This window comes from Pelodiscus sinensis, chromosome 5, assembly GCF_052426305.1.
Source record: "Pelodiscus sinensis isolate ZL-2025 chromosome 5, ASM5242630v1, whole genome shotgun sequence".
Taxonomy (NCBI): domain Eukaryota; kingdom Metazoa; phylum Chordata; order Testudines; family Trionychidae; genus Pelodiscus; species Pelodiscus sinensis.
The window spans coordinates 15,297,728-15,323,369 of NC_143056.1; the positions used below are offsets into that span (position 1 = coordinate 15,297,728).

The 25,642-nt window shown below is 41.6% G+C and overlaps 1 protein-coding gene across 7 annotated transcripts in view; it reads left to right on the top strand.

Moving 5' to 3' along the window:
* The window catches only part of SYNE2 (spectrin repeat containing nuclear envelope protein 2), a 304,665-nt gene that overhangs the window by 104,595 nt on the left and 174,428 nt on the right, over positions 1–25,642 (top strand). For all 7 annotated transcript variants that reach the window (XM_075926397.2, XM_075926393.2, XM_075926394.2 and 4 more), the window contains 14 exons: positions 2,357–2,515; positions 3,192–3,353; positions 5,119–5,220; positions 7,182–7,382; positions 8,428–8,599; positions 9,541–9,653; positions 10,849–11,051; positions 11,480–11,599; positions 11,699–11,987; positions 13,046–13,215; positions 18,873–19,185; positions 20,852–21,016; positions 21,961–22,314; positions 22,846–22,983. In XM_075926397.2, coding sequence (XP_075782512.2) covers positions 2,357–2,515; positions 3,192–3,353; positions 5,119–5,220; positions 7,182–7,382; positions 8,428–8,599; positions 9,541–9,653; positions 10,849–11,051; positions 11,480–11,599; positions 11,699–11,987; positions 13,046–13,215; positions 18,873–19,185; positions 20,852–21,016; positions 21,961–22,314; positions 22,846–22,983 — 2,661 coding nt within the window. The remainder of the gene's footprint in view (positions 1–2,356; positions 2,516–3,191; positions 3,354–5,118; positions 5,221–7,181; positions 7,383–8,427; positions 8,600–9,540; positions 9,654–10,848; positions 11,052–11,479; positions 11,600–11,698; positions 11,988–13,045; positions 13,216–18,872; positions 19,186–20,851; positions 21,017–21,960; positions 22,315–22,845; positions 22,984–25,642) is intronic.

A 25,642-nucleotide genomic window follows, 5' to 3' on the forward strand; every position in this document is an offset into this window, starting at 1 on the left:
GGAAGTGATGAGTCAAGAGATGACACTTCCCTCAAAGTCTGTACTGATTTAGTGCTACAGCCAGAGGAAAGGGGCACTGTGCCACTGAAAGTGTGAACTTTAAGTAGGGATGTAAACTATATTTGTAACTGGTTAACTAGCTCGCCATGCTAGGGGCCACTGCAGCAGCCCCCTATCCGCAGTGCAATATGATGGGCCCAGACAGGCTGAAGCAGCCCTCCACCAGCTGTCCGGTGGGCCCGGTCAGGCTGGAACGGCCTAGGTGGGGGTTAACCAGTAAGGATGATACTTATTGGGTAGCTAGTTAACCAGGAACCTGTTCACATTCCTAACTTTAAGATAAGATGCCAGACTGAGATCCTAAGCAGTAAAGATGTCTGTAGGGCTTCGATAGACTGATCCAATGCCCAAGATTTCAGTAGGTGTTGAACTGAACCACTAGATACCTGGAAATCCACTTGCAGACAGTAACATGAAATACCAAATCAACCTAAAGTACTGCCTTTAGAATATCATCAGGGTTGTGTTACTTCATGATTTAGTCTTTGTCTTCTGAAAGTATGTCGGGGAATGTTTTGACTTAGCAATCAAAAATTAAGTACAAAATTAAGATCCTTTGTCTATAATAGCAGCTATGGAAAAAATCCAGATTTTTCATTTGCACTAGATTGTGTTTGTTTAGCTCCTGGGCATTGGAAAGCTAGATTTTCTTTCTATTGATACAAAAAAAAATTTAACTTGCAATATTGTATTTGTCATAAATAGGACTGGTTCTGAAATAATTTACACAACTCCTGCAGAAATCCGAAAGGGAATTTGGCACACGGGATCAGTACATTAGTAATATTATCACTGTACACTAGTAGGAAAATGGAAATGAAATTTGACAGAAAATCTGGTTTTCTGTAGGTCGCATGCTTGCTCATAATCACATGCCTCGTGTGTACAGCTCCCAGTTTAAAAGGGCTGGAGCCTGTAACAGATGGATCACAATATGGGTATGCGGTCAAGTAATAGAGTGCTGTCACAGTTACTTTCCCATCAAATAGTAGGACAGAAAGTCTGTTCCCATTGTGGGCTGCAAAACCTTCTCCTTGTCTCTTTCTTAGTGACTAGCTGGGACTATGCTATGTTTACAGTGCAGTAACAAGAGACCAAGATTAGTAGAACTTGCATTATTGGGTGTTGTGTTTGTTATCTAGGCCTGAGCCTCTACGCTCTCTGTATCCTCAAGTTAGGATTGTTGAGCCCTGGGGCTCCTATGTATACCCTGCATTATGCTGGCTTCAGTGCAAACACGCATATCCCAGACTTCTAGCAGCCTTCCAAAATGTGCCCACTCTAGCTCTTTGTGGGAGAATTTGACAGTCCCCAAATTAGATTGTCGAGAAAACAAAGGAAATTGGTCTATGGGATTCTTTTGGCAGACTCCAATAGCAGGAGTCCAGTGGGGCTGCATCTAGACTGCAGAATAATAAGACTTGAACTGTGGGTCCTAGCTTGGCTCAAGTTCTAAACCTTTACCCCTTTGGAGTCCTAATTCTGAGCCCTGGGTTAGTATGATTTGTATGTAAATTGCGAGGTGGGGTTAGGATTGAGGAGAGTTCAAACCCTGCGCTTAGATTGCAATGTAGACATACCCTAAAGAGAACATTGCCTGGAGAGAAAAGATAGATCCGTTAATGTTTTTTAATCAAATTTGAAACACTAGAGGTCACTATTTCATTTCCTTCATTTTCAAATGTTGTTTATAAATATTCACGGCTATTACATTTGTGTGCTAAGGAATTGTTTTTAGATAAATAATAAGTTAAATGCATGGCAGTATGTTGTTTAAACCAAATGGATTTATTTTGACAACTCCTATTTTTAGGAGCAAGCAGAGATAAGACTGAGAATCAAAATTACAAATTATATCTCTCAGAGGTTGATGTGAATCAGATTATTGTTACTCAGTATATTGTTTCATTCTGCATTTAAAACAGTATTTAGATGTAATTCACTCTTGATGTCTCTGGATATTTATTTGTTTCAGACAAATTCTGTTTAATGAGATACAAACAAACTTATTTGTAAACCAATGTTCAACATTCCTCATTTAGAAATGTACAGTCTATATATTATGATGTAGTTAGAGTGACAGGTGGGATGTTCAGATCACTGGGATACAGTGATAGAGGATGGATTCCTAGTCTAACTGTATTATATAAAATGGATTATTTTGAGTCATGCTGCTGTGCTGCTAAATTGAAAAGAACAGCATGATAGTGGACCCCCCAAAAATTGCTGGAGAAACAAGAGCTTTGACCAAATACAGGACACTTGTTTTCAAATACACATTCTCTCTTTCTCACAGATTGAAGTGGTTAAAGAAGAATTTAATGATCACTCTGAAGATGTAGAAAAAATAAATCAGATCTGCAAAAACCTTCACTTCCAGCTCAATAAAATGAGAAGCTTTGAGGAGTCTCCCTTTCAGAATGAGGCTGACATTATTGTGGACAGATGGCTCGATGTATGTAAAAAGTAAATTATCAGGGAGATCTTATCTGTGATGCATTATAGTAATTGATTCTGACTTGCATGTAATATTTAGAATAAATTAAATGCAGAATGTCAAAGAATCTTAAGAGATGAAGTCAAGTGTTTAAGCAAAGCTTAGACTATGTCTTCAATCTCATTGTTTGTGATCTATAAGGCTATATTTGTCACGGGCATACTCCTACAATGGACAATTCTGGGTCATACAAGCAGGCAATATTTGCTGTTGCTGGTTGGATTTTTAAGCTTTCATAGAAACCTCTCTTGGTTTAGACTTTGGAAACAGAATGGGGAATTATGGTGCTTGTGCAATTGGTAAGAAATTGAAGTGTCTGCAAGTAGTAGTCTAAGAAGGTCATTGATTCTGAGATTATTTTTTTTAATTGAGAGAAGATAAAATTTGATTAGCAAGTCATGCTGCTAAACCTGTTTTTTAAACTGGAGACAAGCCACTGAGTTTGATATAGTATTCCTGAAAGTAATATTTGTAACAGATAGAAATATCTTCTCTGTCACCAATGCACAATGAAGCCATATGAGATTTTTTTGTTCACTTACCGCCCTTGTTTATTTGTGTGGTTCCATTTCATCTAGTCTTTATGATACTGCCTTTCTCATTAGAATGTTACCTTTTTTCTAATTTGTGGTAGATCAATGAAAAAACTGAAAACTATTGTGATAATTTGGGAAGAGCTCTGGCTTTGTGGGACAAACTTATTAATTTATTCAGCAAGACTGACAGCTGGGCAAATACACAGCTTAGAAGCATAGAAGAACATCAGCTGACTGAAGAGGAGGTGACAGAATTGAAGGTAATTTGACTGAGATAATGCTAGTCAAATTAAACGCAACAAACTCATTCCAACATGTTAAGGATTTGTAGGGCATAAAGGTACATATTGTTTTTAAATGTCAAATGATATACAGAGAAAGTCTTGAAATTTGTAATTGTCTCTGCTATTTCAGAGGCAATTTTGCTGAATTAATTGCATAAGATGCAGATCTTGGGAAATCTATTGGTTTGTTAATGCACTTTGATTTAGTCCTTTTTTGAAATGTGACTAGATCTAATAATTCATGTCAGAAGAGACCATAGGACAGATCGATGCAGGGTAGATTGAAACCCCAACTTGTCACAAAATATGTTTATGTAGACAAGCCCTGAGCATGTGCACACGGGAGTGTAATGTTTTAATCTATATATTGCTACTTTCATATTTTTGTTGACCTTAGAATAACTCTGGGCTGCTCTAAAGTACCCCAGCTGGCAGCTGTCTCTGAAGAGCCATTTTATCACCTAGAAATTGTTGAAGCACAGTATGCCATGGTAACTTCACTGGCATGCCTCCTTTACTAGGAACTATGCTGAGTTTACACGTACAGTGGAGTCCCTTATGTGAGGAAAACCTTCAACAGGGAAGAGAGAGTCAGTTTTCATCCCCCTATTCAGCAGCAAAAGAGATCAGGCAAGCAAGACGAACTGATCTGCATAATTATGGGTTAATTAGTGTTAAAACTTGAATAATTTCCTATGGAATCTGAGCTTTTTATGCCGTTTTTCCTTTACCATAAAAGATTCTGCATGACTGTGCAATAAAACTGTTGAACTATATGTAAAGATTAGGGTTAATATTGCATACTAATCACAACTCCATTAGAGCAATGCAGTTGAGTAAGTAAGCGTATATGTTTCCAAAAAGTTTAGTATGACACAAGCTAGATGGTGAAATATTTTACAGCCCATTTAAAAGCTTTCCATATAAATTACATGAAGGAAATTGCACAGCTTTCTTATATTCTTTATGTTGCTGGCATGAAACTGGAAATGCCTTTTTGTGAGAACTAAAATGTGTCAGTGGACAGAAATGACTCTCTCTCTAAGTAGATAGAGAAGGAGAATAATAAGGAATATTTTGCTTTGAGTGAACAAGGAACATGGATTCATTAATATGACATGTAGACTGTTTCTGACAGCACATGTTTCAGAAATTGAAGCTGACCCTGAGTATTGTAATGTGGACAATCAAATTTTGATAGACTGATCCTATGCCTAAGACTTTAACAGGTGTTATATTAGGTCATTATATACCTGGAATTCCACACAGATGCAGAGAGTATTATGAAATATCATCAGTTCAGCTTAAAGCATTGTCCCTAATTTATAATGATTTTAATAATTCTTGTGTTAGTCTGTGTCTTCAGAGTGTATTTTAGGGTATATTTTGACTTGACAATTAAGAATTAAGTATAAAATTAAGACTCTTTTTCTACAATAGCAACTATGCTATGGAAAAATTAAAATATTATCCAGGTTTTTCATCTGCTCTAGATTGTGTTTTTTAAACTCCTAGGCACTGGAAACTAGATTTTCTTACTGTTGGTACAAAGAATTTGAAATTATGGCACTGTATTTGTCATATAGGACTCATTTCACACATAACTCTAACAGAAATCTGAAAGGGAATTTAGCACACTGGATAATATTATCATTATGTTGTAGTAGGAAAATGGAATTAAATTTGACACAGAATCATATAGTTACAGGTATATTGGTGTGCCCCCTCATTCCTCCTTTAGACTTCTTTACAGGTCCAAGAGCAAAACTTAGAGGAATTTGACCGAAAAGTGGCTGAGATACAGCATCTTCTTCATAATAATGAGCCTCCATTGGAGTTCCAGGTAAGGGATGACTTTCATGGTTAACATGATAGCATTGATCATTGTAATCTAGCTGTTAGCATCCCGTTCACCGCAGTCATTATGTTTGATTTGCCTTGGCCCACAGAAATGAGATATTTCTGATGGATATTAGGATCAACATTTAATTTGCCACTTTTTCAAGTAAACTATCAGAACCAAATCGGTATTTTTAAACATTAAGGGCTCAATCTGTCCCTTGCTATCCTGGGACCAAACCGTGGCATTTAGGACCTGGTCTGACTTCCTTTATAGCTAATGGATTGCCAGGAGAGTATGACTAGGCAGTTAGCCACTACAGGCAGTCCCCGGGTTACATGGATCCGACTTACATTGGATCCCTACTTACAAACGGGGTGAGGCAACCCCGCACTAGCTGCTTCCCCCCAGCAGACCAGGGAGACGCGAAGCTAGCACCCCCTCCCCCCCCCCAGCAGACTAGGGAGACGCGGAGCGGCTTTTCTCAGCAGACACCTCAGCTTGAGAATAAAGGACTGAGGGAAGTGAGGTGTGGGAGAATAAAACTGAGCTCTGGAGAAATGTTTGGCTAGAGTTTCCCCTACAATATGTACCAGTTCCGACTTACATACAAATTCAACTTAAGAACAAACCTACAGTCCCTATCTTGTACGTAACCCGGGGACTGCCTGTACTTCAAGTAAAGGGCAAAGTAGAGCCTCTTTGCACCAAGGGGAATTCCAGCCAAGCAACAAGCTACTTTGCAATGTACTTTTAACATGTCCATGGGATTTATTATGCTCTTCTCATGTAGGTTCTGTATGAAGTGAATATAAATATTTTGCTTTGGTGCATTAGTTTCATAGGTAGGACAAAGCTTTCCTCCCACATGGGCACATGCTTCTAATAGGAAGCTGAATTGATGTGGTGACTTTATGTAGGGGGTCTGCAACCCCTGTGCAATGCAGGCTGAGCTGCTTGTGTGCCCCAGCACACAAGGATGTTGTTTTGTGATGAGGACATGACCATTGTAAGCAACTTTGCAGGGCTATTTCTGTGGAGCCAGAAGGGCTGTGCCGTGGTCCTGTTGCTGTGAGGCGATGGGGACTTGTTCTGCTCCATCCTTTCCTTGCTGTGTCCTAGGAAACCTGCAGTGGAGCCACATGGTGCTCTGGTGGTATTGCTTCCATAGGGTGACTAGGACAGGGTAGAAGGTTGGTGGCTGGATCAGAGATGTCTGTCTCTTTGTTACCAGAAGTAGAGAAGAGATTAGCATCCATGTGCAGCTGGGAGCAGGGCTATCCTTACCCAAATGCAGTTGCATAGGGTACCCAAACATTTGGGGCACCAGTGCGTCTTAATGCCCACCCAGCTGCCTCTTCCTATCTGTGGCTCTGCTTCCTCCAGAGAGGGTGTAGTTAACTTGAAAAGTGAAAAAGCCTGCCAGAACAGCGAATTCACTAGCAGAACAGTGAATCTGTGAAAGAGCCATTCAAGTGGCAAGGAAGCCATTTAGCAGGCATTTGTCTACTCCAGGTGTACACAGTGAGTTTCTGAATTTACTGTTAATCTACAGGACCTGAGTTAAAAATATTTTATTAGTGTGTTGCTGAAGATTATAAAATCACATTTCTGAATGAATTGTTGTCCCGTCCCCTCCTCCTGCTGCCATCAGGCATGGGGCAACAGTTTAATAGTACTGCGTAGGGCCCCATAAATCCTATGGACAGCCCTGGCTAGGAGTATTAATATATCAACAGATAAACTTCACTAAAGCAGTAGCAACATTCTCAAAGTAGGATGAGATTTTTTTTTAAACTATCAGAGATAAGAAAAAAAGAAAACACAGTAGTTTCAAATGGAGGAAAATGCAATTTAATGTAGAAAGGTTAAGTATAAGAAGTAATAAACTCTCTTGAGCCCCATTTTGTAGAAAACTAGTCCAGTAAAACTTCTTACACTGCTTGTGCATTTCCAATTTTAAGGTCATCAAGTCATCGGTTGAGAACAAAATGGAGCTAATAAGAAAGCACTTACTGAATAAGACGAGACCCAGTGAACTTAACAGCAATTCAACAGAGCTAAAAGGGGACCTTGACCTGGCCAAGACACAGATTGGGATGACAGAATCACTTTTAAAAGCTTTATTTCCTTCTGACACTTTAGAGATCTTTACGAAATTAGAGGTACTGTACAGCAAATTATACATCTCCTGTAATTTTGATAACCTTTTCTTTCACAGCCAGCTCTTTATATTTGTTTCTGTTGTGAGTTTTAAAACTGTTGAAGCTGGTAGAACAATGAAGTAAAGACTGTAGCTTGACTCCCAATATTCCCAAAGTTACCCACAAACAACAAGGAAAGGCCTGCTTTCTCTGAATAGTATTAGCCCTAGCTAATCAGTTCTTTTAGCTACCTGAAATAGTTTGTGTTGGGCTTGGTAACCACATGACCCCAAAAGGTATTGAATTCTCGGTGCATATATTGGGCTGGGTCATATCAGGACATTGAACTCTATCATAGAGCTGTATCATTTGCAAATAGCTGGTGAAATAGTCAGCTATGCTGATTTTATGCCACAGGGGCATTCTTCTATGCTAGGGAATCCCCACTTGGCTATTTAAGCCAACTTTCCACCCCCTTTTGCATCTCTGAAAGGGACAGTGTAGGGCTGAGAAGCTGGCCTCCTGTACATAGCCTTGCAGGATTTGGGGTATCAGACCATAAACTGGACACAGACCTAAGACTAAGTTTTGCCTATCATGGGCCTCAGGTCAGTGTAATATTGAGTCTTCAAATCCATGTTTTGGAGAGAAGTAGTAAACATTGATTTTGTAGAATAATGTTAATTAAAAAAACAACCTTGTGACTGCTGAGAGAGTAAGTCTTTGTGAGAGAGATTAGTGTGCACAATGCAGGTGATACAAAGATGCAAGATCTATGCTATTTATTCCTGGTTCAGCAGTTTGTTACGTTGCTGTCACCTCCACCTATCTATTGTGTGTGTGATGCAGAAGTGTGTGTGTGTGATATAAATACGTGCTCACCACTTACTATTTACCTAATTCAAGTTACATAAATAAAGTATTTAGACATTTTAAAATGATCCCATCATGAATTTAATTTGTAGCAAGTCAACTTTGCACAGTGAATGCTGAAATCTTCTCCTTAACCTTAGATTTTCTTTAATATATATCCGCAGTAACACTTTTTTGTTTGTTTTTAATGTAGGAGCTCCATCAGAAAATTCTCCAACAAAAACACCATGTGAAATTACTCCAAAAAAAGACAGGTTGTCTGAATCCAGAAGTGGCTGAATTAAAGCAGCAGCTTCAGTGTATCACTGATTTGTTTAATACAAAAAAACAAATTTTCCAGGATCATTTTACCAGTCGTTTGAACTGTAAGCAAAAATGGGTTTCCCTTTTAAAGACTGACATACATGTCTGTGTTGGGCATGTGCTTGAATGTTGTAACTCCGAGGGCTAGATCCTCAACTGGTTTAAGATGGAATAGTTCCATTTGCTGCAATGGCAACATGTCTCTTTACACCTGTACAGGATTTGGCCCTACGTCTCCATATTCTTTCTGAGCCGTGGGCCCTGTCATGAAGCCTTTACTTTCACAAAATCACCATTAGAGTAAATGGAAGTTATGTTAGAATAAAGGCTGTCAGTTGGGGCGTGTGTAGAGAATCATGGCAGCTCTTTCTGTTCCATAATGTTTGAGGAACTTCTTGAAGATTCCATCTTTTCAGATCAGCGTTTGAGAACTGGCAATAAAAAGGGTGACCAGAGCGTTGCTGCCACAATGCATGTGCAAACAGTGCTTAGCTTCTTGATGCGGCCTGTTCATAAGTGCATATTTTCAATTCTAGGTGACATAGTCTAGTGCCAAACACAGGGCAATGGGTATCTTTAACCTACTAGTGTATCTCCACTGGAGTTATACCCACAGAGAATTTCACCCAAATTGAACATCAGCCTGCAGTCACTGGAATAATAATAATTACTGAATAGGTTTAATTTGTGTTAGAGGTCAGAGTAGCAATAGCAAATCAAAATCTTTGATAGACTATACCAGACAATGTTTTCTGAAATATCAAAAATAGGCCTCTCAGGTGAGCCCCCACCAAGTAATAAGTACTGTCAGTGCAAGGTTGGGTTCCAAAAGAGAGAAGTAAGGACTGCAGCATTTTCTGTCATGTTGCATGTAGAGAGAGGCAGTGTTTAGGGACAGTACCAATGAATATAATTGTTAGGAGATTAACTGAAATCTTTATGTTTAGTAGAGCCTTCCTGTTACAGAATGAGAGAAAAAAAGTCAGACTCTGTCTTTTTGCAGATCAGTGTGAGGATTTTAATGACTGGTTCAGCGGCGCTCAGCTATCTTTAAAGGATTGTTTTGACCCTTCAGAAACAAAACAGATATTGGAAGGAAAATTGCAGAAGCTGGTGGTAAGATATTAGAGTATTTTAAAATACAAAGCTTTAGAGGGAGGTAGCACCCTCGCAAGATAGCAAGGGAGTCTGTACTTTGTAGTGAATTCACCTACTGTCGTTTATAAATTCAGGCTTTTTTGAGTTGAAATGTTGTTTTAAAAAACCCACAAAACAGTGTGGCTATGGGAATGGGTGATAGAATTGTGTTCAGAAATGCACATTTTGTTCTAACCTATAGTTAGGAAAGTTCAGATAGGTGCCACATTGACATCTAAGGGACTTAAGGAAACGCTTAAGGGTTATACTGAATCAGGACTTAAAGATGAAGATGATCCTGATTCTGTAGAAGTCAGTGGGAAAATCCCCATGGACTTAAGTGGAACTAGTATTTTACCATTATTAGTAGTAATTTTGAATATTTCTGTAACCACCTAGGAGCCCTAGGCATGCTCATTCCCATGGGCCTTTCCTTTCTAATTTACTTCTGATTCCCTCTCTTCCTCTCCTCACAGTCATCCTTGGTGATGTCATCTTCTATACTGGTGACTCATCTGGCCCCTTAGCTACATGTTCGCTCACCCTCCTGTGTTTCTTCAACCTGCAGCTTTGGGTCAACTCTCCCAATCACTAAAAGGGTCATTCACTTGACTTGATCTTCACTAAATATGGATCTCTCTCTGTTGCTGAGTTCCCCCTCTCTGACTATCACCTGGTCTTCAGAATTGCTCATCACACAGCCATTCTTTGTTACTTAGCCTCTCCCTGATTTCTAGTCCATCTGTGCTGATATTCTTGTTTTCCCTTAACCCTTTCCTTCCTGTCCTCTCTGTCAAGATGATACAATGCAAATTGGAGGCTGGAGTAGGCAGTCCTAGCTTTATCAACAGTTGAAGGTTTATGCAAGAAGTGAGACTTAATGAGAGGTTTGACTATGAAAGTTGTGGAGGTTTGCTTCATGCCTCTGCTTTGTGTATTTTACCCCAGAAGAGAATCTTTAGCCTCTCTTCTTTACTTTGCTCTTATATTTCAAGGGAGGTTTTCTTTGTCCATTTCCACTTGGGTGAGGTGAGTTTTAAATTAATAGTACATGCACTTTGCAAGAGCCTGTAAAGTTTTTTTTAAGCCCAAAGTGATAGCACAAACTAAGATGCTTCTATAGAATATTATCTAGCAACAGACTCTAATTTGTCATGTTTATGCTTTTATTAAGAGTTTCCTAACCTTTGAAGGCAAAGAGAGTGACATCCAAGAGGTAAAATCTCTCTTGCATAAAGTGGAGAGTTATTTGCCTGAAGCTAGTGTTAATCAACTTAATTGCTGGGTGAGAGATCAAGAAGCAGAGTTACAAAGAGTAACCTCCAAATGTCAAAAACAAGAAAAGAAACTTTGTGCTTCTTTGCAACAACTCATTAGGTAGGTATCTGAAATTAATTCCTAACAGCTTATTTATGTATGATATAAAGTTCTCTCTCAACCATAATGACACATAAATAACCTTGATTTTCATTAAAAATCATGTGTTGTTGAGGAATCTGCTGATATTTTCTTCTGTTTTGTTTAACTTCTCCTTCAATTTTCTTAACAATAAAGAGAGCATGAGGACCCTGATTCAGCAATGTGTTTGAGCATATACTTAAAACTTATAAATGGTTCAGTTGAAATTTGTGAAGCTACTCACATGCTGAGATTTATGTGTGTGCTTAAATATCTTGCTGAATCAGAGCCAAGATCATTTCACATCTGTTACAGTGAAATTTTATTGTCAATTTTTTTTTACTAATTTCAGATATAATACTTCTCACTTACGAGGGTGTTCATTCTTGTGTCTGTTGTTTCTTTAGACTTCAGGAAGACAACAGTGGCTTGAAGGAATGGCTCACTATTCAGGAAGAAACATGGCTGGAGACTAAAAACGAGAAGATTAAATTAGAAAGTCTTTACCAAATGCTAATAAAGCAGAGGTAGCCTTGTCTTTGGGTTTGGAGGGAGGTAGTTTTTATTTTTCTTGACTCCTCTCTTTTATAGTAGATACAGTGTTATTCATTTGTTGTATTTTTCAGAGAAGCATTCGACTCCCTATCTCAGCTGGCAAATTCTTTGAGGGAGTCTGGGTTTACAAGAGATGAAAGAGTGTCCGAATCCCATCATCTCATTAGTAGGTATCAGGAATTACAGACCCGTGTAAGCGAAATACTAGGAGTTACACAGACACTGTCCATGGAAGGGCAGAATTTTGAAGCTCTTGCACAGAAAATGTCGTCTTGGATAAAAAGACTTAATGAATCCGTTATTGGCTTGGGTTCACTGGAAGGCGAGTTGCCACTGGAGGAAAGGATACATCAAATAAAGGTACAGTAGCACACTTACTTCTCTGATTTTAGCAGCTATGGGTAATATACTGGAAATGTGTGGTGTCTAATCTCATTAGACCCACCATATGTCATTGATGGTTACAGTGTACAGCTAAGCATATGGTTGCGTGGGTAACCAAATGCAGTAGTGCAGCACAGAATTCTCAGCCTAGGGGCAAGGGAGGACTACAACGGCTTTATGTCCTCCCAATCCTGCCTGTTCCAGAAACTGGAGAGGGCCTGGGTAAGTTACAGCAGCTTCCCACAATCTCCTTGTAGGCCGCTGCACTCTGTGTGGAAGTTTTCAGAGAACTGTCCACGATAACTCCAAGATCTCTTTCCTGATTTGTCGTAGCCAAATTAGCCCCCATCATACTGTACGTATAGTTGGGGTTATTTTTCCCGATGTGCATTACTTTACACTTATCCACATTAAATTTCATTTGCCATTTTGTTGCCCAATCACTCAGTTTGGTGAGATCTTCTTGGAGTCCCTCACAGTCTGCTTCTGTCTTGACTATCCTAAACAGTTTGGTATCATCCTAAACATTCCACCTATCCAGCACCCCTATCTCTAGTGTGTCCCCTGTGCTGAATTTTGTGAGAGCGTCCTTACAGGGTAAGCCTTACAGTTGTCACATGCAATGCCTAGGATGGGAGAATTCTCCCCTATCTAGAATTGAGGCTTTATGGTGCATTGGCCTTTTCACATGGCATAAAGGGGCTGCAATGAGTGTGAAGCTATATTTGAGGCAATTTTTTTGCTTTATTTTACCAGAATGAGATTGGTGTTTTTTTTGTGCATATGCCATAGGAGTATTAGGGAATATATGTGTTTATAATGTTTTGGTACGTTTTGGAATGCTGAAGCTTAAACTGGATTATTCATCCACTTGCTAATATCAGTGATGCAGGACATAGAAGTGATAGTGGTTTTTATTCAGTGGCAGTAGACTAAGAAAAAACCATTTTGCAGGTGGTACTCTTGTTCGAATCACTACAAGTTAATGAATGAAATATGTTACATGTTCTACTTCTGCTCTTTTGTTTAATCAGGAAATAATTGTTCTCAAAGATGACGGAGATTCTAAAATGCAAAACATCATAGCCCTGGGGAAAATCTTAATGAATATGGAGGGAGCCACGGACTGTGCCATTCAGCAGACTATTTCTGATCTCCAGAATCAATGGGAGTGCACTGTTGATTTAGCTACTGAATATCTAAGGTATTGTGGATTTCACAAAAAAAACCAGTACAGTGCAGTAGCTTGCCCTTACAGCTATCAGTTCCTCTTCCTGCTTTACATAATATAAATGGGTTCCCAAACTGGGAGGTGGGGGGAATTCCGGGGGGGGCATGAGGTGACCCAATCCCTCCTCCCTCTCCCCCCCCCCCCGTCATTCCCCTCCACCTAAGTTTTGCTGCTATTTTTTTTTTTTGGCCCCAGTCAGTTCCTTCCCCCCCCCCCCCCCCCAACAAATTTTGCTGCTATGGGGGTGAGGGCATGAAGGTTTCTCAAAAATCCTAAAGGGGGCGTGATGCCAAAAAGTTTGGTAACCACTGATCTAAAGCTTCTATGCCAATGAAGGGCAACCTTGGCTAGTAAATGGGCTGCACAAGTGGCCCTCCTTCATCTGAGTGGGCGGCAAGATTGTCGTAATCAAGATGGTCTCCCAGGATAGTGTAGTTTTGCTAACTTGCATACGTAGAATGTGCAGGGTATGCCAGTTGAACTATAGCAGCGCTTTGATTGGATGCGGAGGGAGTGCACGGCTCTCACGATGTTTTGTGCAATCAGCACGCACTTCACTTCATGTCCCCTTGTTTTAAGTGCGTGTCACTTTTGTAATACCGGCAAGAAAAAAAAATGTGGACGAAAACCAGCAAAATCTGTCAACCCTGTACGTGGGCAACAGTTTAAAAAAAAAAAAAAAAAGTCTCAGGGGCCACACACAGAACCCTAATGGGCCACAGGTTGCTCAGCACAGATTCTCTGCTCTTTGCTTTTGGAGGACAAGAAGATAACAACTAGAAGAAAGTTTGTTTGAATCTGTGCACCGTTCATGATGGGACATAATGTGGCTTTAAACTACCGGCCATGAAGAAGGGGTTTGAGGCAAAAGAGCAGAAACCCCAAGATGCATTTTGGCCAGCTCAGCCAATATTCCTCTGGGATCCAAGGATGGAGTTGCCAGGAGAAAGCATAACTACATCCTTAGAATAGCTATGGGCATCACTAGCCTGGTGCCTTCTGTGCTCCCATTCAGATGACACCTGGTCCGTCTGCTCTCTACACGCCCTCCAGGACCAGCCGAGATCTGGTCTTATACAGATTTACATGGTTTCAGAATCAGTCTCAGGATTAAAAAAAAAAATCTGTATGTCACTAACAGCACAGAGGCTTTTAAAGACCATATTGTGATGTGACTGCTTATGGAAGCCCTCTCTGTGGCCAGGGCTGCCTCTGCAGTGTATGGCTAGTGATTGCTCCCTTAGATTGCACGTACTGTTTTGAGGTAAAAAATAACCCTGCTTGGAGTCTGAGTTTATTTACTTCAGTTGTAATGAATGTCCCCTACCCAAACATTTCTCTTTCTCCTCCCAGGCTTCCATGCTGGGAGAGCTTAGCAGGCTACTCACCACCCTTTCTGCCTGAAGTCTTAGTCCCAGCCCCCAGGCCTTGCTAGCGCCAAGGAAGCACTAGCAACTTCTGTACTCCATGGCTGTCTACACATTGGCGCAAACTTGCACCAAAGCAGCCGCTTTTGCACACAAACATGCTGCCTGTCTACACTGGCAGGGAATTCTTGTGCAAGAACACTGATGTTCTAATGTAAGAAATCAGTGCTTCTTGCGCAAGAACTATGATGCTCCTGCTCAGGAATAAGCCCTCTTGTGCAACTGTTCTTGTGCAAGAGGCCAGTGTAGACAGGCAACATGAATTGCTTGCACAAGAAAGCCTGATGGTTAAAATGGCCATTGGAGCTTTCTTGAGCAAGAGAGCAGCTACACTGGCACTGATGCTCTTGAGCAAAAGCACATCTCTTGCGCAAAGGCACATGCCAGTGTAGACGCTCTCTTGTGCAAATACTCTTGCATTAAAGAGTATTTGCGCAAGATCATGCCAATGTAGACGTAGCCCATGTGTCTCCTCTCTTTACTACAGCCACCTGCTGCACTTCATTTGCCTGATCCCACTCAGCTGGCACTCATCCAGTCATCAGGACTGTCTTAGCTCCAGGGTCTCTGGCCCAGGGAGCAAGTCACCCTGTTAGAAACCTGTTCGCTCTAGATATTAGAGAGACCCTTCTTGTTCAAACCAAGGATGTAAGTGAGTAGTTTACTACCCGATAAGCTTAGGTAGCTGAGTCACTATTTGACTATTCGTTTCCCACCTTGCTGCCTCTGTTGCCTCTGTATCAGAGGCAGCAAGGGGGTGAGAGCAGGAGTGGGAGCTCTTACTACCAGTGCAGGAGCAGGCAGCTCTTAGTACATTTAAAAAGCAGAGGGGCAGTGGTTAGGGACCAGGTGCAAGCTGGGACTGAAGCAGTCCCAGATCATGCCAGCATCCCCGCTGTGGCTCTGCCATTTAAAAAGCAGAGGTGCAGCGGTCCCAGAGCCAGCACGAGCCGGTATTGCTCAGTCCCAGCTCGCAGTGTCTTCAGGAGCTAACCTTGCTGTGGCTCTGCCATTTAAATGTAGTAGGAGCTGGGCTGCCTGCATGCTCGGCTCCTACTACATTTAAACTGCAGAGCTGCAGTAGGAGTAGCGAGTGCCCCTCCATCAACTAATTGAGTAGTTGATAGAAATTCCATCGACTACTCAATTAGCTAATTAAACACTACTTAACATCCCTAATTCAAACATCTGGTATTTGTCCTTGCTGGAAGAAAAGCAGAAGATTCTGAATGTGTTTTAATTAGGCTGCATCTTTATTCCCTTGTAGTATCTAAGAGTACCATGTAACAAGTTGTAGAATGCAGGGAGAAGGAGGTTGTGATCCTGATGATCCAGGTTTCGGAGCCCCAACTCTGCTCTTCAGCTCCCTTTAAAGGAGGTTAGGAAAAGGAAGGGGATGTCAGCTCCCCATTGATGAGATGGAGTCGCAAACGCCCCTTACTCAGCTCCCCTAACGGATGCTTCCAGCCCAATCCTGGGAAAGACTGCCTCTCCAACCTGCACGGGGATGTAAATACTCTTTCCACTTTGCCCGTGATCAGGAAGGGCAATGCCGTGACTTTGACTGGTCCCGTGTGCATTGTACCTTTCCCTGTTGGCTTTCCTCTTTCTCTCTCCTCTGTCGCAAAGAGTCCTTAAAGGAGCAACATCCCTCTCCTTCCAGTTAGCTGGACACAGACCCACTCACATAAGAGCTTCAGTGGGAATATTTCAAAAACTATTCTTTTCTGGGTTCCAGTTAGGGATGTTAATGGTTAACGGAATAACTGGTAAGGACTAACCAATTTGGGGCCTGCCATTGGCAGGGGGCTGCTCCATCCCCATGGAGACTGCTGTGGGCAGCGGGCTGGCTCCTGCAGCTTGGCTGGAGCAGACCCTGTGTCCATGGCAGTGGGTCCACTCCAGCTTGGACACGGCTGGCAGGGAAGCTACTTTACTGTAATAGGCAAGATTCTATACCCATTGAAATCAATGGGAATTTTGCTGTTGACTTCAGTGCGAGTAGGATAAGGCTGGCTATATGTTATTTTTATTTGGGAACAGAACTGAGTATTAAATACATTTTCAGCTGTGAGGTATCTTTTCTATAAAATGAGTGCTATGTGCAATTAAAAATATGACATCAGATAACAATAATAGTTATGTTGGGGACTAATCTTGCATGGCGCTGAACAGCTCCTGAGAAATGTGTTGAAAGGGATGGACTTAGCACCTGCCAGTAGATTCTTAACATCTTGCGGAATCAGAATTATCAATATTAGATGTGACGTATCAGTCAGCAGCAGAATGACTTTGGAATAAGAAACTTAAAGAAACCTGTGTAGACACGACGAGGAGTCCTGTGGCACCTTATAGACTAACTGAAGTGTAGGAGCATAAGCTTTCGTGGGCAAAGACCCACTTCGTCAGATGCATGTAGTGGAAATTTCCAGAGGCAGGAATAAATATGTAGGCCAGGATCAGGCTGGAGATGACCAGGTGGATCCAATAAAGGAGGATGAGGCCCACTTCTAGCAGCTGATCTGGAGGTGTGAATTCCAAGAGAATAGAAGCTGCTTTTGTAGTTAGCAAGCCATTCACAGTCTTTGTTTAATCCAGAGTTGATTGTGTCAAACTTAAAGATGAACTGTAGCTCAGCAGTTTCTCTTTGAAGTCTGGTCCTGAAGTTTTTTTGCTGCAGGATGGCTACTTTTAGATCTGCAATTGTGTGTCCAGGAAGATTGAAGTGTTCCCCTACAGGTTTTTGTATGTTGCCATTCCTAATATCAGATTTGTGTCCATTGATTCTTTTACGTAGGGACTGTCCTGTTTGGCCGATGTATATAGCAGTGGGGCATTGTTGGCACATGATGGCATATATTACGTTGGTGGATGTGCAGGAGAATGTACCAGTGACAGTATGGCTGATCTGGTTAGGTCCTGTGATGGTGTTGCTGGTGTATATATGTGGGCAGAGTTGGCACCGAGGTTTGTTGCAAGGATTGGTTCCTGAGTTCGAGTTATTATGGTGCGGTGTGTAGTTGCTGGTGAGAATATGCTTCAGGTTGGCGGGTTGTCTGTGGGCAAGGACCGGCCTACCTCCCAAGGCCTGTGAGAGCGAGGGATCATTGTCCAGGATGGGCTGAAGATCACTAATGATGCGTTGGAGAGGTTTTAGCTGGGGACTATAGGTGATGGCCAGTGGTGTTCTGTTGGTTTCTTTCTTGGGCTTGTCCCGTAGCAGGAGGCTTCTGGGTACACATCTGGCTCTGTCAATCTGTCTCCTCACTTCCTCGTGTGGGTATCGCAGTTTACAGAATGCTTGTTGAAGGTCTTGTAGGTGTAGGTCTCTGTCTGAGGGGTTGGAGCATATGCGGTTGTACCTCAGTGCTTGGCTGTAAACAATGGATCGTGTGGTGTGTCCGGGATGGAAACTGGAGGCATGCAGGTAAGTATAGCGGTCGGTAGGTTTTCTGTATAGGGTGGTATTGATATGACCGTCACTTATTTGTATCGTGGTGTCCAGGAAATGGACCTCCCGTGTAGATTGGTCCATGCTGAGGTTGATGGTGGGGTGGAAGCTGTTGAAATCATGGTGAAATTCTTCCAGACAGACACTTCTGCACAGCAAAAGAATATTGGACTCTGAGGGGAGAGGGAAAGTAAAGTTGAGCTTTTCTCTTGTGGCGCTTTATATTTCAAGATCCTCTCTAAAGTGTGCTGCTGGCCTTTTGGTATGAGTAATTATAGCAGCTTGTTTTTCACAGTATTTAAATCCTTTTCATGATAATGAAAAGGTAATATGTGCATTTTCTATAGTATATTATATTTTCCAAAAACTCTCCAACAACAGGTTCATACAGACAATAGATTTAACTTAGTAGTTAAAAAATAATACTCCTATTGTAATAGAAGCAAAGAATATACAGCATGAGCAGCAAGCCTCAGATTCTAGCAACTATGTTTTCACAGGCTGGGATTTAAAAGGAGCGAAAAGGATTTAGACTCTCAAGCACCATTGAAATGCAGTGAGATTTGGATGCCATATTCTCTTGGTCCCCTTGGAAAATTCCTGCTTTGCTACTTATGGATAATTTACAACTCAAAGAATAAACCTCATGATTATAACTGGATCTAATGATTTAAGGTCTGCAATGTAATGTTTCTAAACAAATAATACAAAATCTTAGAATTCTATTATTATCTTCTTTCCCCTTCTTCAAGCCACCAAGAACAGATTCAGCTTCAAAGAAAACAGTACTCACAAAGCAAAAAAGATTTGAGATTGGTGCTGACTGAATTGAAGAAGCAGCAACAGGAATTGAGTCCTGATGTTCAGGCTGGTTTGCAGGAGAAACAAGCACAGATAACAAACTATATAAAACTCCTGCAAAAAGCAGAGAGTTTAACATTCCTATTACATGAATTAAAAAGCCAAGGAGATTACCTAAAGGACTGCGTTGAGGATTCCTGCTTCATGGAAGAATCATGGTTAGAACTAAAACATCTGCATGAAAGTCTGCTCAGCCAGTTGCAGGTTGGAATCATGCCATGTTTTGTTATCATGTTATTAGTTTTAGTATGCGTAATTATTTAATTATTTTTGCTTGTTATCTCATTAAACTATCAGCTCAGAATGTTGTGGCATAAAGTGAGGACACTCTGAAATGAACTTCTTTATTAGTTTTCTGTTTTGAAATTAAGGCCAAATCTTAATTAAGGCCAAATCTTCTCTACTGGGCAAAACTAAAGTAATTAGCAGTGCGTTCCTCTGCGAATTGGTAGGTAAGGAATCCTTCTCCAGGCCACAGAGTGGAAGAGAGGGCCCCTTAAGGTTTTGATCTTCTGTTGCTTTGTGATTTGCCTAGGAGTAAAGGATAGCCCAAAGTGGGGACTGGTGAATGTGAAGTATTGATAAACAACAAATCAAAATAGTAGCATTTTATATGTACTAGTATAGGTGCAAACAGCTACATAGTGCAAAGAAGAGGAGAAAGAGGACTTTTACTAATCTATTCCTAGAGTCACACAGCTACTCTAGCCTTAACTTCTGTTGTGTTGTCCTCCCTCATGCCCGAGGATAAGGGTTGGTTCCATGTAGGTGTTGATCCATGGACTTTGTTTCTGCATCTACCCTCGTGTTCCTTCATGTTTGGACAAAAGATGGATCATCTGAGGATCACAGCTGTGCAGTGGGGATGTGAACTGGTAACAGGTTAACCAGTTGCCAGGTTATGCTTACCGGATACCAGGGAGTGGAGGGTGGTAGCGCAGCCCGAACCCCCACAGATGGGGGGATGGCAGCGGTAGTCCATTTAATCAGTTAACTGGTTAACTGGGATTTTACATCTCTACTTTGAATAGATCTCAGGAAACATCTAGTGGCTTGATGGTCACTATCCATATGTTTTCAATGGTCACTGGATGTGTGTATGAGCACTTTGGATAAGCAGAGGCAAATAAATGAATGCCTGATACAAATTAGGGATGTGAATGGTTAACCAGAAGCCAGGCCAGGCTGGAGCACCCCTCCTCCCCCCCCCCCCAATGCTCCTCCGGCCCAGCCACCAATTAACCATTCACATCCATACAATGCAGTGTGGGTTCTTTGGACTTGCTCTCCGCGTCCTTTTTAGGGTGGTGCCCACAATGTGCTAGATACTTTCCAGACATTCAAAAAGGAACAGTCACTGACCGGAGAAGCTTGTCTAAAGATACTCAAGCTATTATGGGAAGGAGAATAACAATCATACAACTACGTTTAAGACCATGTTTTTCTACAGTGTAGTTATGAGAGGGATACAGCTGTTCAAAGGATGGAGCTACCTGCTTGATCATGGTGAAGTACAATTGCCATTTGCTTTAGAGGCAAATCACTGGCAACCTTTTCAATTTTTAAACACTTGAATGCCCTAGCACAGTGATTCTCAAACTGTGCTCCGCAGAGCCCCAGGGCTCCGTGAGACATCTCCCAGGGCTCCGCGAAGTTGACAAACTGGAAACATCGATAGGTACAACACATACGATCAGTGGACCGCTGGGGCGCCGCATCAATTTTTACGCATGTAAAGGGCTCTGGAGCCCAAAAAGTTTGAGAACCGCTGCCCTAGCAGAGCTATCTAAACCCTTCTGTAAGCATCCATCTGAGCTGTGTTTTGTATGAGGTAATACTGAAATAAATGTACAAACTGCTTGTCTTCTAGGACTTACCACAGGCACTGGAAGGTTACGGTCAAGAATACCAAGTGTTCCAGGATACATTGGCAGTCTTGAGTAGCAAGCTGAATAGGCAATGTGAGGAATTTTGCCATTTCACTGATACCTCGGTGGAAAAGCCAGCAGCTGTTCAACATCAGTTGAAATTGCAGGTATGATGCGGTTTTTGGATACTATTGTTAATGGATCCCTGCCATGGAATTGTAGACCTTCAAGACAGCACTGTGTTTATAAAGGTGGTGAGTCAATTGTATTAATCCAATTAACTAAACCATCTGGTTCTCTCCAAAATGTAAAATGTGGGTGATCTACCTTTTAGGAGGTAACTGCATTCCTGACCCTGCTGCCAGTGGACTTTAGCTGTTGGCTTCACTGGAAACAGACTCAGGCCCTAGCTCCATTAGATTTCCAGAATTCAGCTTCTTTTCAGTGGGGCACAAGGAAGAGAGTGAATCTCAAACATATGGCTGTTGTGTCTAAAGTGGCCGGTATTCTGAATACAGACTGGATAGAGTAGCTCAGGTTGAGACAAACCCACAATTGTATGAGCCAGTTGGAGTATCATTGTTGTCACTGAGTGTAGAAAGAAATTGAAGGATGATATATCAGCTCAGATCATTGGTCTGTCAAGTCAGGCACCTTGACTCCAATGCTGGTGGATTCCTGTTGCCTAAGAAGAAAGTTAACTCCTTCATTTTCTCTCTTAACAGGTTGTGAAATACAGTACATAATAGAGGTGTGGGGAGGAAGGAGGACTTCCTTCTTAAATCTTGCCAAATTCAGCATATTCCTTGAGGCTTAAAATTTGATTGCTCCATTATTTTATTACAGTATAGTTGTAGATGTTGTTCCTCATCACAAAAGTATCCAGCTTCTTTAAAATTCCAGTTGCAGTATTTGACTTTCTGCAGCAGTCAAGTAGCATTACATGAATAGTTCATGCATCTTGCCGCATAAGCTGTTCTTTATGACAAAAGTTAATGAGTTTAATAAATCACTATATACTGTCATTATTATTATTATTACAAATGTCATTTTAACATTGGGTAAATTGAATGAAGACACTTTTCAATAAACTTGTTTCCTCTCTTTAAAGGAACAAGCACCTCTTAGTCAATGTGAAGACAAGTTAAAGAAGATTTTGGCTTTAGCAGAATCTGTGGAAGAAAACACTTCTTCATCGGGACAGAAGATTTCTAAGGATGCAGTGGAAACACTTCAGTGTAAACACAGAAGTTTGAAGGAGAGACTTAAAAATGTCAAGCAAACGGGTGAGAATAGTCTCAGAGACACTCCAGATTCAAAGCATGCCTTTGCTGATGAAACCAAGACCCAAGATAAGTCAGATAAAATGATAGAGAGAGAGAACCAGGTCTTTTCTGATACTCCCACTGTTGTTGAAGAGAACAGCAGAACAGAAGAGCTGGAAGAAGGCTGGAAAATGGATATTGTAAGTATGTGTGTTTATGGCAAGCAGAATGAGAAATTGTGGGCAAAGAGGCATTTGTCTCTCAAAAGCATATAATCGATTGTACCTTTTCATAAATAAAACTTTCCATAAATTGCACAATTATAAACCAAAGCATGTACAAGAATTTTCCAAACCTGCTCCACACATTACATTAGTATGACACTCACTTTATTTAAAACCTCAATTGTCAATTCATGCCTCTAGTTTCTCTCTTCTTATGTAATCAGATTGAATATTTTGGGTCAGAAATCTCAAGAAGAGTGAGAAGAGGAGGTGGTAAGAGAGGAAACATGCTGTGACCATTCTGTAACATTAAATACTAAGCCACTGCTTTTGCTGTAATTTTATACAAAATAAGAAAGGCTTTTAAAGCCAACAGGTTTCTATTTCCTTTGTGCCAGAAAGCTGGTATAAGAATTTTTTTACCTCTGTCTGTATATTATAATTAATCACAGGTTAATATTTTCCACTCTAAATTTTGTTTGTTTTGTTTTTACTGGTTCTCTTTAGTGTCAAGGTTTAAATGGAAATGTAGAAGACCAAGAGCAACAACATAATCTGTATTCTGAAGAAAACAGATTATTGGCAGACAGTCCAAATAGTCCTCTAAAAGATCAAAGCAAGAATATACAAGAGCAAACAGTTCAGGTAATAGAGAACTAAGTTCTAATTAAGTCATAACATGTGTGATTAAGTATGTGCTCATTATATCAAGAAGAAAAGGAAAATAATGTGTGCGGACCACAGAGGGAACAAGCATTATTGTTTCGGTAAATAAATATTACCTGTCAGTAGTTGGAGTTCTTTTATGTGACCTTTGCATGTTCACCGTTGTGCAATGTGCCAGTGGGACAGGTTGGCTCAAGGCACAGGTGCCTTGATTCACCAGGCAGACTGGGAGGAGACCACTTGGAGAACAACCACTGTAACTGTCTCCCAGCCCATGGATACCACTGAAGCAGAGCAAAGACCATTAAAACTTTGTTAAATTAGCGATACAGATGTTTCTCGGAGAAGGAAGAAGGGTCATGGGTAGGGCTGTAGGATTGTCAGGTACCTTTAAGGACAAGTCATGGTACAAATACTAGAAGTTTTGGGAATAATTACATAGAGCAATTAAGGTTCTTATCCTACAAGTAGCTCTGCACAGGTGGACACTCATACCTGAGCTGAGCTTTTATGGGATCCCTTTCCAGAATCAAGGTGAGTTAGTTTCTAGAACCGGGCCTCTAGATTGTTTAAACTGCTTTCAGGGCACAACTTGATTTACTGAATAGGTAGCTAGTGCCCCTTTCGCTGTTACGTTGTCCTACGTATAGATTTGGGCCTTTTTCACTGATTTTCCACAAACAGTGGCTGTCTGTCCCAGTAGTCAGAGCAGGAATCAGGCTGAGGAACCAGGGCCCAGGGTCAGAAACATAGAGTCTGAATGACAGAGACAAGGGTTGGTATAGCGTCAGAGCCAGGAATCAGAGCTGAAGATTAGACCCGGATTAATTGGAAGGCAAAGAAAGAAGGGGAAGGGCTGTTCCAAGACAGGAGTAATGATGGGATAGTATTAGAGGACTAGATGGTTCAGAGGGTAGAGCAAGGCAGAAGCAGGGCTTGCAATGAGGCAGGTACAAGGAAGTTGAAAATCCAGAGGCATGTGCACGGAAGAGATGCTTACTTTCTGTAGTTGCTGGGCTTCTACACATGCCACCTGATTGCTTTAGCCAATCCAGCATCTCTGTTATGGCCCAACTGTGCTCATTTGCTTCCTGGAGACGGGCAGATGCTGCAGTCAGTGCTAATTCCTGACCATGACTTTCCACTGTCAGGGTGTCCACGTTGGTGGCTCTCCTGCATCTCTTCAGAGGCTAAAGCTCAGTTAAATGATTATTTATACTCAAGATATTTATTAAAGAGCAGATTTGGATGCTTTGACTGGAGGATTAAGAGCAAGGATCTTCCTTGACAAGCAGTCCCACTGTGGGAGCACTGTGGAGTGGATTGCTAGTCTGTGTGAGTCTTGGTATAGTATGTAGCTCTTGACTAATAATACACTTTTTAAAAAAATCAGGAGAAGCATAGTGTAGGGATGCAGGTTGTGGCAATAGTGTAGGGATGCAGGTTGTGGCAAAGCAGGGTAGCGTTCAGCTGAAAATGTTTGACTACTCTGTGTGATGATGACATAATGACCAAGGAAGTTAATCAACACAAGGGGAGAATTGCACTCAAGGTGGTAAGGGTCAGCTGCATCACAAAAAGAAAAAACAAGGTGCTGTGCTTCTGACTCTGGGTCATACTCTCAGTATCTAGCCCAAATTCCATGCAAATGTAAATAAAACCTGCAGAAATCCTTGTTGAGTCTCCTTCCAGAAAATGCCTCACTATATACAGAGGCTTGTTGGACCAATACAAGGCAAACTACTGGACTGGGGACCTAAGTTCCTTGTAAACTGCACAGCCTGAAGCTACCTAGTTAGCACCACTCAGGCACTCCAGAAAGCTGCACAGGACTGGGACCTGCAGCAGCCAGGGGAGGGCCACCCTGCTGCCCATCTCCAACCTAGCCCTCAGCCATGATTGATGGTTTCTGGCCTGGCCAGTGGACCCAGTCCCAATCCTCCTGTGGCTATGGGGGCCTGGCCTCCATCCTGCCCTGGTAGCCTGGTCCTGGCCCCCGTCCAACTGCAGTGGCCAGGCTTCAACTGCAGCTTTCATCTGGCCCTGGAAGCTGTGGTTCCCATAAGGCCTTGACTGACCCAGTCCTGACCCTGTGCTCAGGGGCACTCCAGCCCCAGTACTGACACCGCCACAGCTGGGGTGGTCTGGCCCCAGGCTTGATTCTGCCACAGGACTGGGGATGGGGCCAGGCTGTTGCCAAACCTTGGCAGGATTGGGGGTGTGGCCGAGTGGCCATGGCCAGATGAGGGCTGCCATGTTTATTTTCATGCATCTACAGTTTGGACTCATCTTATCGCCATGTTGTTCCTGTGAGCCACATAGTGAAACTGAGCCTTGACTCTGTAAAGAAATAAAATATCAGCATGTTTGGAAATAACATAGTCTGCATCTATACAGCTGGCAGTTATTTTAACATAATGTCAAAATACTGTCAAACGGGAGGGCTTCTTACTCCGACTCCTTAACCCTCATTGTACGAGGAGTAAGGGAAGTCGGAGGAAGAGTGCTCTGTTTCGAAATAGGTGCTGTGTAGACAGCACCAAAACTTGAAATAAGTTAGTTGGAAATAAGCTACGCAATTGACGTAGCCCAATTTGCATAGCTTATTTCGAGCCAACCCAAGCTGTGTAGATGCACC